This window comes from Mesoplodon densirostris, chromosome 10 (assembly GCF_025265405.1).
Source record: "Mesoplodon densirostris isolate mMesDen1 chromosome 10, mMesDen1 primary haplotype, whole genome shotgun sequence".
Taxonomy (NCBI): domain Eukaryota; kingdom Metazoa; phylum Chordata; class Mammalia; order Artiodactyla; family Ziphiidae; genus Mesoplodon; species Mesoplodon densirostris.
The window spans coordinates 14,185,560-14,200,528 of record NC_082670.1 but is presented as its reverse complement, the minus strand read 5'-3'; the positions used below and the strand labels follow the sequence as shown (position 1 = coordinate 14,200,528).

At 40.6% G+C, this 14,969-nt stretch overlaps 1 protein-coding gene across 2 annotated transcripts in view; it reads right to left on the bottom strand.

Annotated features, from left to right (window-relative positions):
• The window catches only part of CAP2 (cyclase associated actin cytoskeleton regulatory protein 2), a 137,383-nt gene that overhangs the window by 70,549 nt on the left and 51,865 nt on the right, over positions 1-14,969 (bottom strand). For both annotated transcript variants that reach the window (XM_060110385.1, XM_060110384.1), the window contains one exon: positions 11,022-11,099. In XM_060110385.1, coding sequence (XP_059966368.1) covers positions 11,022-11,099 — 78 coding nt within the window. The remainder of the gene's footprint in view (positions 1-11,021; positions 11,100-14,969) is intronic.

Sequence of the window (14,969 nt, the reverse complement as noted above, 5' to 3'; positions counted from 1 at the left end):
TGATAGATGTAGAAATGCCAAATGCTGTGACTGCTATACAGGAGGGATCCAATAAATGTTTGGTTAAAAAAAAAAAAAAAGCCCCGAGAAATAAATTAATAGAGTTGAGGAAATTAAAGAAGGCTGGAGTATGTAAGGTGAACAGGGTTTAACAAAGATCTGAAGTCACTACTCAACAGGGAAATTTATCTAATAAGTGATTCCAGATATAGAAACACTAATGCTCACAGCAGTTAATCCACCAAAACCTGACATTCTTTTTTCCTGTTTAGTTTATGAAAAGATGTAATCGTCCATTCTCTAGGTGTTTGCTGCTAGAAACCTAAATTTTCAGCTGCAGTGGGAAAAGCAATGTGGAAGGCAGAGCGGGGGAAAAGGCACGCATGTGTTTTCTTCTCTCAATTAGTTTGGGAAATGTATCTTCATTAAAAGAAACTGCCATCAGTAGTAAGACACTCTCTTGTTCAACTTAGAGGAGGGGCTGGATGATGTAAAGTGGTGAGTATGGGTCTTTATTATTCTGGCGATGTTGACTTGTTCATGTTCAAAATTTACGTTTTAAAATCTCTGGAAGGCATAGTGCATTTCAATTAGTTAGGATATGCAGTAGTTTGTCTTCTCCTAAAAACAGTTATGTAAAATTTATTCTGGATTATTTGTAATTTTAGTACTTAGGGGAGTGTCTGCATTTTCAATTAAGAGCTAAGTATACAAATTAAAAGTGCTGCACAGTGAAGCTTAAATCCAGCCCTCACTAGTTGGTGCACATAAACACTAATATCAAATGATGCTTCTGTCATGTGATCCAACCCACAGCACATACAAATATAGAACATGACCATAAAAAGTAACGGACCATGCCCTCTGCTAAGTAATTTATGACAACGGATCCAGACTGGAATGTCAGCTGGAATTACCTTCTCCCTGTCTGCTATTTTCACATATACAGCTTTGTACAGATGATAGAAGCTATGTCTTGCAAAGAGGACTCAGATTAAGGCTACTGAAATGATGAACAAGTACCAAATCCAAAGGCCAAAATATGTATGGTTTTTAAAAAGATTTGTTGAACGACGTCAATGACCACTATTAAAATTAATTTTTGAATCAGGCCGCAAGAGAAAAACATGTCACCCTACCAATTTTGAAATATCAGATTTATAGTGTCTAGCAAGCAAATATGAAGCTTCACAGTGGAGAATGAGAAAGAGTTGAAAGTCATTTTATTAAAAATACAAAGTGATCCCAACACTTGACTAAATGGAGTATGAAAAATTCCCTAGACATATAGGTAGTTCTAACCTTTATGTAGAATTTGCCATCAAGGCAGTCTGGAATTATAACAAACTCAGTATGAAATAGTTGATAAAACAATGGATATTATCCTTCTTTATTAACCTTTACCCCCTCAGATAATCCCCCAAATCCCCTGTGTGTGATAACCACCTCACTTCCTTTGGGAAGCCATTCATTATCTAATTCATGTCTTACACAAAGAGAAATGAGCTAATGTGCCTTATCAGATTAAAAAAAAAGTCACCATGAGTGATGTCCAACAGGACAGGGTCTTAGCAAATCCATTCTGCCTCCACAGTCCTGGGTTTCTAAATACCTACAAAGCTACTAACCCATGGTCACAGCTCACGGGCTCATTCACAGCTTTATGTTGCTAAAGCAAACAGTCTGGCAGAAGAATGACAGAATTACCCTCTTTTCTGATTATCCTCCTCTCTGCATTCTGATAAACTAATGATTAGCTTTCCTGTTGGGATTCAGCTACCCTGACTGGGTAGCTTCAGGCTGTCAACTCAAGCAGACCCTGATGATATCATACAAACCTCTTCCTCTCCTTCCTTCCTGGGTGCTTTATTCTTCATTAACCAGCATCTACACCAGCCTTCATAAGGAGCCAGCGTGTAATTACCAAGGTAATGTTCTGGCCCTGGAAAGGCTCATATGAAAAGCAAAGGCTTCTTTTTGCCTCACTTCTCCAACTATAACATGAAATGCTACTCAGGAAGCTGCTGGTTACAAAAAATTCAATCCTGTAGGTTATCTGTATGTAACCAGCTTTTACCTGCTCTTCATAGATTGTATTTGAGCAGATGTTTCAGTTGGGTTTAAGCCTATCTCTTCTCTAGAAATTAAAAGCGTATATTGCCTTTGGGTGCTTTTGGGTTGGTAATGAAGAGAACCACCCATTTAGCAATATTAATGAGTCAAAACTTATACATATTTATGAAGTGAAAATATAGAGTTAATTTGGAAAAGGCCATAAAGTGAGTCACTGGTTAGATTGTAAAGTGCTACTCCTTTTTGAAATTCTGTCCACTGGGAAATACCACTGTTAAATGAAAACATAACTGAGCATGACACAAAAGATGAAAACCTGTTAATTTTTATTTTTCTTGCAGTTTTATTTTCCTGTTTTCCAGATAAATGTAGAATTACATATTTAAAAATCCATTAAAAATACTCGCTCAGCACATATAATTAATAGCAGTTACTCAAAAGAATATTTTCTTGATAGCGTATGAAGACAAAAAGCTTTAAGGCAATCTTTTAAAGTAGGTGTTTCATTTTACATTAGGGCCAGAGTTATTTTATTGCATTATGTTACCTGTCATATGTCCCCTAACAAGAGAACTTGGCAGCACTAATCATGGCCAAATCTTTCAAGAAGATTCAGCAATCCTGACTGAGCTACGCTGTGACATTTTCTGGGCACGGACTTAAGGAACACTTAGGAGTTTGGCTTTGTTCATTCGTTTGCTATTCCTTTACAATTTCCAGACCTGCCACTAGCACAACCTAATTTACTCAAGGCATGCTCTGAGATCAAAGTCACATGACTACTTTGCTTGGCATTTTAAAATATGGGACAATAATTTTTCACCTTACGGTAAAACATTACAGAGGCAAAAAAGGATGAACTCATTCTAATTAAAAGAAACTCTGAGATACCTATATACATGCATCTATATCTCTATCTCTCTATATATATCCCAAAACAATAAAAATAAATTCAACAGCTAGATTTGAAAGTTTTCTTGTCTTTCTCTGGATGGGAATTTGGGGATTAGCCTGGAAAACCCACTTGAGTGTTTAGAAAGGTATTTCCACTGAGAAAGACTTCATTTTAGTCAAGCCAAATTACCCACTCTGGCAGATTGGTGACATGCTCAACAAATCTGTGAATTCCTCCTTCCCAGCGTACAGGTTGATTAAATTTGCCACCTCCCTTGCAGCTAGGAATGTCCAAGAGACTGAATGAAAGTAGAGGTGACACATGCCACTTCCAGGTCTGACCCATAAAACCTTCCCAGGAATGATCCTGTGTTCTCTTTCCCAATTCAATAGCTGAGGACTTAGAGCCAGGTAGGGGCTGAAAGATAGAGGAAGCCTGGTTCCCTGAATGACCATATGGAAGACTGTCAACCAAAAACACCAGAGAAGACCTTAGGTGAGCAAGAAGATAAATGTCTACGATGTTCAGTCATTAAGAATTAGGGACTTTTTCCTAAAGCAGCTGGACCGCCCTGACTAACACTGAATTCTCCTACTCAGTCACCTGACCCTTGCATGCTTTTTCTCATTCAATCCTCACAATAACTCTGTGAGAGAGGAACTATTATCCCTATTTAAAAATAAGGAGGGGGCTTCCCTGGTGGCGCAGTGGGTGAGAGTCCTCCTGCCGATGCAGGGGACACGGGTTCGTGCCCCGGTCCGGGAAGATCCCACATGCCGAGGGGCAGCTGGGCCCGTGAGCCATGGCCGCTGAGTCTGCGCGTCCGGAGCCTGTGCTCCACAACGGGAGAGGCCACCGCAGTGAGAGGCCCTCGTACCGCAAAAAAAAAAAAGGAGGGACTTCCCTGGCAGTTCAATGGTTAAGGCTCTGTGCTTCCACTGCAGGGGGCATGGGTTCAACCCCTGGTTGGGGAACTAAGATCCTGCATGCTGAAGGAAGGAAGGAAGGAAGGAAGGAAGGAAGGAAGGAAGGAAGGAAGGAAACATGGGCAAAGAGTGTTCAACTGCCTTCTCCTAAGTGAGTAACTTGACAAGCTGGTTAGGTTAGAGTGGCTCAGTGGGAATGTCTTGTGGACTTTACCAGATTAGTTTGTCAGTGGTCACCCAGAAAAAGAGAAAAGATTCTCAAATGTAGGAGACACCAATGAATTTGTTTTTCTTGCATTTGGATTAGCAGAGCTAATGAGCAGAAGATCTGGGACTCAGATCCAGGTAGGCCCAAGTCCAGAGTCTCTCCTCTTAACCACCCCCACAAATTAATACGTTTTATGAAAATCTCAAACATATGGGCATAAACCCGTGAGTAATCTGGATCTACCAGTGTACCGATGTAATTAGCTCAAGTCCTAAGGTTAACGGTACTAGGCTTTTTTTTTTTTTTTAACTAGGCTTTCTTGCTTAGTTTAAGATCAATAAATTATCGACAAATTGGATGACTGCCCCATGCCTTAGAAAACCCTTACTGAGTGCTCTGAACAGAGCACCGTGTTGGGGCATGCGTATCACTAGATGGAGGAATGGACGGAAGGGGCCTCTCATCTTCCTTTCCCTTCTAATTTCTCCGACTGTTTAGACAATGAAAGGACAAAAAATGTTTTAGATTCTTGCTCCATGCACAGGAAGGCACTATTTCCTCTTAAAATGCAAGCCCAAATAAAGACAGAAAAGGAGAGGGAGGGGTAGTAGAAACTCTTTCTGTCACTTCTGGAGGAATAAAAAACTCAGACTTCCAGTTTTTTTTTTTTTTTTTTTTTCTTTTTGCGGTATGTGGGCCTCTCACTGTTGTGGCCTCTCCCGTTGCGGAGCACAGGCTCCGGATGCGCAGGCCCAGCGGCCATGGCTCACGGGCCCAGCCGCTCCGCGGCATATGGGATCCTCCCAGACCGGGGCACGAACCCGTATCCCCTGCATCGGCAGGCGGACTCTTAACCAGTTGCGCCACCAGGGAGGCCCTTCCAGTTTGTTTTAATAGAATAAAATCTACAGACCAGTCAATGACCATAAATTATCTTCCCTTTAGTCGGAAACCAAACTTCCCTTTAGTCAGAAACCGGTACACATTAATTCCATGCAAACACACATACACACACACAATTTCATTGTCCAGTCTTAGCAGCGTAAGGCATGTTGGAGAAAATATGGAAAGTGTGTGTAGGAAGGAACGCAATGCCTTCTGACTTACGGCACAACAGACATGGTTCTCCACCACGCCGGTGCTTCCTACCTGTCCAAAATTAACCAGGGCTAGAGGTGGTGGGGCCCAGGTGGAAGACCTCCCAAAACCCCTGGCGATAGCCTTCCTTGGGGGTGATGCCCATCCAGGGCTTCAGAAGCACTGGTCCAGTAGAAGTTACATTTTCAGCTCAGGCTAAACTTTGGGGGCCACTCATGGTAGAGATGATTAAAGATTATCTTTCACATCCCTCCCTGGTGATATGAGATGTCTCAATGCCAAGAGAAGTCATTTCCCCTCTCCCAATTAACTAAACACTTTCTACAGTTTTATTTGGCCATGTAACTCCTATAAATGACTGTGCAGTGCAGTTCTTTTTATGTGTAGTGTGAAAAGAACTTTGGATGGTGAGTAAAGTAATGGGTCCAGGTCTAGATCCCATGGCCAGGTCATTAATGTGTCACTGAACTTCACTTTACATGCTTGTGAATTAGAAATATCCTATTTTCCCTAGATCCAACTGGTATAAACGTAAATGAAGAGTTGAGTGCGCCCGGGTCCCTTGAAAAATTCTGCACGTATACAAGAGGGATTTCTTGGCCATTTGCCATGTGAGACTCCTTCTATCAACTGTGAAAAGACAGGCTTTTGAAATTGTTGCTAAAATTCTTAACAACGATACTGTAAGGACTAGAACAATCTTTTGCCCAAAGATCATTTTTATAAATTACAACAAGGGGAGAGAAGAAAAGCATGTTCTGCACATGTTTTATAAGTTGATCTATATCATGAGCGTTGTAATATGTCTGTAATATGAGAGGGGTGCTTTCAAAGTGCAAGATGTGATGACCCATTAGTACATCATGAAGTCAATTCAGCGGGTCATGAACCGTCTTTAAAAAAAGAAGAAAAGAACAGCAATAGAACGGACTAGATGAAATATATCATAATGAACTGTACATGATAAGGATAACTGTTGTTTTGAGAAACTGGGTGATGAAATAAAATACATTTTTTCCTACGGGTCAAGGTTGAAACATTTGAAACCCTTCATAACAGAGAATGTAAGAAACGTGCTTCTTAGTCCAAAATGAGAAAGGAAATTTGAAATTGGATTGTCATCATTGTCAACCAGGGCTGCAGGCGAATCTCTTACCTTACTTCTTCCAGGATAAATGGAGGAGCGAAGGTGGGGGAATGGGGGTGGGGGACAGCGAAGGAGAAGCAAATGGTAGGGTGGCTTCACATTTTGGTCTGTGGCTCACGGCCTTATTTAAAAAACCCATTAACTGTTTTAGAGTCTGGCAAGGAGGAGGGAATCAAGGCAATCTGGATGAGTTCTCTATTGGTGCAAAATGAATTACCACAAACTTAGTGGCTTAAAACAATATACATTTACCATCTCACAGCTTCTGGGCAAGGTGAAGCTATATTCTCTGCTCAGGGTCTCACAGGGCTGAAATCAAGGTGTCGGCAAGGCTACATTTCTATCTGGAGCTTTGGGTCCCCTTCAAAGTGCACCCTGTCATTGGCAGAATCTGATTTCGTACACTTGTGGGACTGAAGTCTCTGTTTTACTGCTGGCTGTCAGCAGAGGGTCCCTCTCAGCTTCTAGAGGCTGCCCTCTTACAATGTGGTAGCTCATGTGTTCAAGGCCAGCAGGAGAATCTCTCTAGAGCCACCATGACAGTCTTACGTGACATTCCATAATCACTGGAGTGACTATCCTTGATCATAAACCTAATCAAAGGATCGATATCCCATAAATTCACAGCTCATTCTCTACACTCAAGGGGAGAGGATTATACTTGGCGTGTATGTACGTTAGGCTGTGGGGCTCTTGGAGGTGGTCTTAGAATCCCTGCTCATAGTTAGAATCTACCAAAAGCAACGACCAGCAAGCATTTAGAACAACTTAAAAGAAATGTACACCAGCCTCCCACAGGACACGAACAGATATCCCTCTACAAAAAGCCTCCATGGTCAAATAAGTCTGGGAAAATGTAGGTTTAAATAATATTTTACATGCTTCTTCAGTGAACAGAGTATGGGATTTTCCCAAACACATTTAATCCAGGAAACTATTTTTTTGAGTTTGTGCTAAGTAAATTCACCACACTATTAATATTAGTGTAATTACATCAGAAGCACTTGCATTACTGCTCTTGGACTATCATTTTATCTCCTCCATGATGCCTTTCCTGATCACCCTTGTCTGCAAGATCCCTACTTCCCCGAATTTCGGTAGTACTAATGGTTTACCTTGCTTGATTGGCTGTTTGCTCATAATTGGTAAATATAAAATACTTTTACATTTTGATGGTGACCCTCTACAAAATTTAATCTCTTTGAAGGCTGACACTCTGGCTTAAAGCAACAGTGAAGAGCACTGGAGACAGCTGTGTAGTGGTGAAGCATGCTGGCTGAGAGTTCTGGGGGGCAATTCACCAGCTTTGGGACTAGTGAGCAAACCAGTTACCCTCTCTCTGAACCTCTTCTGATTCATCTTCAAATTGAGATTGCTGCAAGAGATGCCTTCTAAGGTCTCTTCCCATCTGATACTCTCTATGTGTTTTCCCAAGCCCTGCCCCATCTCCTAGAGGGCCTGGCCCATAATACGCACTTGATAAATATTTGTTGACTGATTAATTGCATGCTTGCATCACTGTGGATTCCAAGATGTTCTAGGAGGTTGTTAGCTTCCAGCTGGACAGGTGCTCAGCCCCAGTCTGGGCATCTAACACACACAACCCTCAGACCACAGGTGACTAATGTTGGTTTGGCCTTGCCTTATGCTTCCGCAGCATAAGTGGTCACCTTCATTAGCATGATGGGAGGTACCCCTTGGGAAGTCCTCTTTTTTTTTTTTTTTTTTTGCGGTATGCGGGCCTCTCACTGTTGTGGCCTCCCCCGTTGCGGAGCACAGGCTCCGGACGCGCAGGCTCCGGACGCGCAGGCTCAGCGGCCATGGCTCACGGGCCCAGCCGCTCCGCGGCATATGGGATCCTCCCAGACCGGGGCACGAACCCGTATCCCCTGCATCGGCAGGCGGACTCTCAACCACTTGCGCCACCAGGGAGGCCCGGGAAGTCCTCTTACTTTAAAATATCTTCCCTTCCCAATGCCTGATATTCCTTTTAAAGATTCATTTTCTACCATTTTCTCTCAGAGTCCTATTATAACTCTAAGTAAATAACTGTATGAGTAATTGTTTACTAACATCCTCTAGAAAGTAAGTCACCTTACTTTCATACATAGGAATGTAGGGTGAGCAAGAGATAAACCTCTGCTCTTATAAGTCACTGAAATTTTGGAAATGTTTGTTAACGTAGCGTAACACAGTCCGCTTTGATATAGACATGCTAGGAGAAAAGAACATGAGTTTGCTATTTGACTATGAAGGGATTTTGTGCTGGTGGGGATTTCAGGTGGGGACGCCTGTCTCGCTGCTCAAAATGTAGCAACAGACCAGTAGCATTAGCATCACCCAGAGCTTGTTAAAACTGTAGACTCTTGGGCCCCATCCTAGATGTACTGACCCAGACGCTGCACTTTAACAAGATCTCCAGGTGATTCAGATGAAGATCAGAGTTTGAGAAGTAGTCATCTAGAGGCGGCTAGAGGCGTAACTTTGAGAGCCATCCACACACCAGAGGCTCTTAGGGTGTAGTCCCTGGCCTAGCAGCATCACCATCACATGGGAACTTTTCAGAAATGTAGATTCTTGGGCCTCACCCAGGACCTACTGAATCAGAGACTCTGTACGTGGGGCCCAGCAATCTGTGTCTTAACAACCCTGCAGGCGATTCTCATACACGCTAAAGTTTGGGGACCACTATCATATATCAATGAGAGTTAAAATTACAGGAGTTAGTATTCTCCTGAAAGAAGAGGGGAAGGCATGGACAATTATAACATTGTTCCTATGAGAAGATACAATCTATTTTATGATAATCTTTCTGATGTATCTTCTAGAATGCACACTGGGAATGTCTAGGCCTGGTGGACTGCTTTTCCATTGAGTGGAAGCAACTAGGACAGTGCTCTGGGTTAAGAGGGAGGGCACAGAAAGGGAGGTGGGCATCAAAAAACTGCCTTCTTTTTTGCCTACTGATCTTCTGGGGCTTATTACTCTTGCAGTACTGTGGTAAGTGCTATAGGGAACATTTCCAACGAATGCCTTTCCTGGATATGAGTCCCCTGAAACATCCATTCCTCTCCCTTTCATCAAGAATGCAGTAGAGTAAGAAGGGGCAACTCCAGATATTACACCCAAGAATCTGCATAGCCACATGCTAAGTCACACAGTATCCCTGACTATGGCTTATTTGGGGATGCCACAGTCCCAGCATATTCATTCATTTGTTCAGTCACTCAATTTATCATCCAATATTTAATGAGTGACTTTTATGTGCACGGCCAATGGAGAGGCCTCTTGTTCTGTGCTTAGAAAAGGGATTGAGTGGAGCACCGGCCAGGAAAGTAATGGTTCCTTCCTCCAACTGAGACTCAATGATGCAATGAAGCCACCTCTCCTCTCACTTCAATCACAGAAAAGGTAGGCTAAGGCTGTATCACACTGTGATTTCCTAGTTTCACTGTTCTCTTTTGCAAAGAGAAAAAAGTCAGGGATTGAGAAAGCCAAGGAGGAGACTGCATCCACGACGGAACACAGAGTATCTCCATCCCTACAAAGCTGCCTGCCTGGACTGTGTGCTAACTCCTCATTTCCCGCGAGGGACAAGGTACATCCATCCAGGGTGGGGGTTGGCAGCTCTGGCTGCAAGTTACCTGGTTTTTGTTTTTTTGGCCGCACTGCACGGCATGTGGGATCTTAGTTCCCTAACCAGGGATGGAACCCGTGCCCCCTGCAATGGAAGTACGGAGTCTTAGCCATTGGACCGCCAGGGAAGTCCCTGGCTGCAAGTTAGAACCACCTGTGGAATCCATAAACCTCTTAAGGCCAAGACCACTCCTCAGACCAATTAAACCAGAACCTCTTGGAGCGAGATCTAGGCACTGGTATTTAGAAAAACTTTTCCAGGTGACTGCATTCCACAGGAGGGCCTGGGACCTACTGCTCCAGGGAGGGTAAGGTCCCAGGTCTTGGTTCTTTATGAAGCAGAGCTTCACCCTCTGAAAGTCAAATCCTAGCTTCCTAGGATTCTCAGCCCAACTTTTTCAACTTTAGGAGTTTGTTTTAGAATTTAAAGTGAGCTATTAAATTTAAGCTATTGTGTTATATTTCAATTATCTTTTATATTTATATGGTTGTTACCAAACTTCAGATGCAGAATATTTAGTCAAAACAACAATTCTTATTTTTTCTTATTTAACAAGGTATGCTGGTAGTAGATCTATTGTTTAATGAATAATTTCATTCATTACACACTGAGCCTAACAATGCTATTTGTTAAATAGGAACTAATCAAATTCATACATAGAATTTACAGGTGAGGATAGATGTGAACAGTTTTTGAAAACAAAGCAGCGCAAAGTATGAACTAAAAATTAGTAGCAAATACTTCCTTGATTATAAAATGGCTGTGAGACTAGTAAAAAGAATAGGATACAGATGACATAAATAAATTGACCTTTTAAACTGGTGATGTTGATTGTTGCAGTATGAATTTGGCCATAATAAGGTTATAAAGACATTAGAAATGTTTCATACTACGATCTGGATTAGGGACAGAACTTGCAGTGCTATACATCTCATTTTCGGGATGTCTCTCACAGTAACTGGTTCCGTTGCTTCCCTGTTTTCTACCTTACACTGCCCATTCCCCAGGCAGCCCTGGCTCTCAGGATACACTCTTACCTCGTGGGGTTGCTGGTACTGAGAGGCCATCAGAAGGAAAGCTCGCTGGGCCTGGAAAGCACTATGCACCATCTCTGCCTGGGAACAAAAAGGAACAGGAAAGCTTAATTGTTTGAGCTCCTAAATGGAGCATTACCACATGATCCAGCAGTTCCCTCTCTAGGTATAGACCCAAGAAAAATGAAAACGCATGTCCACACAAAAACGTGTAAATAAGTGCTCATAGCAGCACTATTCATAATAGCCAGGAAGTAGAAAGAACCAGAATGTCCATCAACTGATGAATGGATAAACAAAATGTGGTATATCCATACAATGGAATATTATTCTGCATTCAAAAGAAATGAAGTGCTGATCTATGCTGCAACACGGGGAACTTTAAAAACATGCTGAGTGAATGGAGCCAGTCACAAAAGACCACATTTGTATGACTCTGCTTACATGAAATGTCCAGAATAAGCCAATCTACAGAGACAGAAAGTAGAGTAGTGACTGCCAGGGGCTGGTGGGAGGCAGGAATGGGCAGTGACTGCTAGTGAGTATGGAGCTTCTTTTGGGGGTGATGAAAATGTTTCGGAATTAGACAGTGGTGATGGTTTCACAACTTGGTGAATATACTAAAGATCTCTGAATCATATACTTTAAAAGAGTGAATGTTATGATATGTGAATTATATCTCAACAAAGCTGTTAAAGAAAAGTTTGAGCCCCAAAGTGCAATTGTTTTCCAAAGGGTGTCTCTCCTGTCCTCTTTCATGCCCCAATCTGTTCCATACCTTCTAGTGGAAAGAAAATTGTCCCTTAAGCCATCCCCATAAAAGATATGCTCACCAAGGATATATGTATAAGTATAACTGATTCACTTTGCTGTACACCTGAAACTAACACAACATTGTAAATCAAATATACTCCAAAAAAAATTTTTTAAATACAAAATTTTAAAAAGAAGGAAAAAAAAAAAAGACATGCTCACGGAGAGCTAGTGATTTCTACCACTGTTCAGTAAGACTGATCTGAAGGAGATTTCAGTGCTACCTGGCCTCAACCCCACCCCAGAAAGGACTTGAGCAGATAGGAATGTCTTTAAACACATGGTACCATATTCCCTCATCCTTACCCTCTACCCATGCTTAACTAATTAATTAATTCTTTAATTTTTTAAATTTAAAAAGTTACAGAAGAGTACCAAGAAGAAAATAATTCCAAATATTCATATCACACAATCAGTCAGTTTTGGCATTTTTTCTAGTTTTTAGGAAAATTCACACAGTTGTTCTCATAAGACAAAGCATAATGATTTAGAATAATTTTTTAGTGCCATAAGGTACAAAGATTAAAGTTTTTAAAAAATGCCTCACAACCTAGAAATAATCATTATTAATGAGAGATGAACATCATGGCAGCACCATTAAAGATCTATATGCAGAGGGACTTTGGTAAAATGGGACCACACCCTAGGTGCCATGTTTTAAAATAAAAAGTATCAATTTTAATTATAATTGAATACTAAAAATGAAAGAAAGAATTGATAAGCTTCAAATGAAAGTTTCTGCACTGTAATAATTATTATGTCCTAAATGATGATTCTAAGTTAAAAAATATAAAATATTAAGAAATTGGAATAATTATGTGTTTATACTATAAACTAATACATGATATAATTTTAGACAATACTGATTGACTCCTTATTGGGAAAGATGAGAACATAAGGACTTCCCCACTTCTTTCTATCTCTGGTCCCCATTTTTCATATTTTTTAGTTATTATTTTTACTGTAACATTAATTCCCATAGCTATTGAGAATTAGTTCTACATTTAAACCTACCTAGTGGTTCTCACCAGTTGTTTTACCATGACTTCTCCATTTCTGAGTTATTTTGATTTTTTTAACTGGCTGGACTCCCATTATCAAGTATGTTCTTCAAAAAGGTCTTAAAGTTGCTTAAGTTCTTCAGTCTCAAGCATGTCTCCCTGTCATCTATATATTTTAACAACATCTTGGTTCGATATAACATCCCTGGGTCTCTCTCTCTCTTACCGTACGCAGACAGCATAGCAGTGAATGTGGCAACGCAGAAATCTAAGCCACCTTGATTTTGTTTCTCCCTTGTGGGAAACTGACTTTTCTATTTTGACATCTGAAGAATTATGTCTTTATCCTTGGATTTTAATGGCTTTACTGAGTTATGTTTGCATTCTGAGCATTCTGTGTTATATTTCTTGGAATAGATTTGGTCCTTTCTTCATTTATGGGAAATTTTCTTATATTACTATATCTTTCAAAATATCTTTTGTTCCATTTGTTAGATTCTCTACTCAGGGACTCCAATTATTATCCTCATATTGTATAATACTTGAATGTTTTCATATCATTTAGATTCTCTCTCCCTCTCTCTGCCTTTAATCTCCTTGTCTGTCATCTGTATTTACTGTGACTGTATCAATAGTTTTCTCTATTGTTGGTAAACAGATTTTCAATAGGGTCTCATATACATGAACATTTCTAATTTATATTTCATTTCTGTATTAATGTTGTTTTTGGTTTTTATTTGTTAGACTTCAATTTCCCTTTACACTTCATTCTTATTGTTCTATCACCTTACGCTATTTAAAAAATATGCTTATACTCTTATTAAGTTTTAAGTTACTTATTAGTCTAAGAGTCTAATAAGATTAAGCCATAGTGAGGAATCTGTTTCTGTTCATTGTTTTATTTTCTTTGAGGGCAAGCCCATGTTTTTCCTTTGCATGCTCTGTTCCTCTCTGACACACTATTTCTAGCCACCATGTGGGTGATTCCTTGAGTCTTTTGCCACCATATGAGAGATTGGTTTATTTTCCATTTCAAGCAAGAGTGTTCTTCCTAACCTTCTAAGGCCTGATGGAACAGGGGACAGGGAAAGGGAGTGCTCAACTTTTCTCATTATTTTTCATCCAAGGGTTTTTTTTCCTACTGACAAGAAAATGCTTGAAAGCAGACCAAGGTTTCTAGATCATTTACATTTAAAATCACAAATTCATCACCATCAACATAACAGATTAAGTCTTATGAATATTTAAATGAGGGTATATTTTCCATTTTGGAGTACACCATCTCCTCTTTGTCCTGGTAGCCTGATTGCTGGGATTATATTGCTCAAAATCTCAAGTTCTGAATATTCCTTAGGGAGATAGTGGATTTTCACATTTTACTGTCCTGGAGGCTACAATGACCTTATGAACGTGAAGCTCTGAGCTACATGAATGTTTATCCATACATCAAAATGTGTATTTTCAGTGGATCAGAAGGACTTTTGTCAGTCTCTAATGACATTTCCAAAAGAAGATTATGAAATAAAACTCTCCACTGCTTGGATATAAATAAAAGAACTGCACTTCTCCCAACAACAATAATACAGAAGTATGGTCCTCGTCTACAACAAGCCTTGTGGAGTCAGCTGAATTATAGATGCTGCGGGAACAGTAATTTGGGATTGCCTGACTTCTACAGTTAAAACTGCAGCTCAGAGGTGCATTAACAGTAATTTTGTAGTTATCCCAAGATGAACACTATCATTGGCCTTTTTTACTTTCCCTAGAAACAACATTTAGCCTGTTGCTGACAGAACAATTTTCCAGCGGGTCTGATTAGCCAAGATGGCCAATTTCATTAATTAGTCTCTCCCCCCACATGGCCTTTCACTCAACAACAGGGATGGAGGTTGGAGCACAGAATGGTTGAATATCTAGCTATCTGCTTCAACTCTCCCTACCGCTTTGCTTATGTAGACAAATCTTTCTGAGGATTCAGCTGTGCACCTCTTTCAGCTCCCTAGAACTCTGGGCACGATTAGCAGACACTAAACCATGTTCATTTTTAACTTCATCAGTCCATGTTTCAAAGGATTTTCATTCCACCTTTGACATACTCTGACCTACCTGCTTCTTACTTCTGGAAAGTTCCATGAGT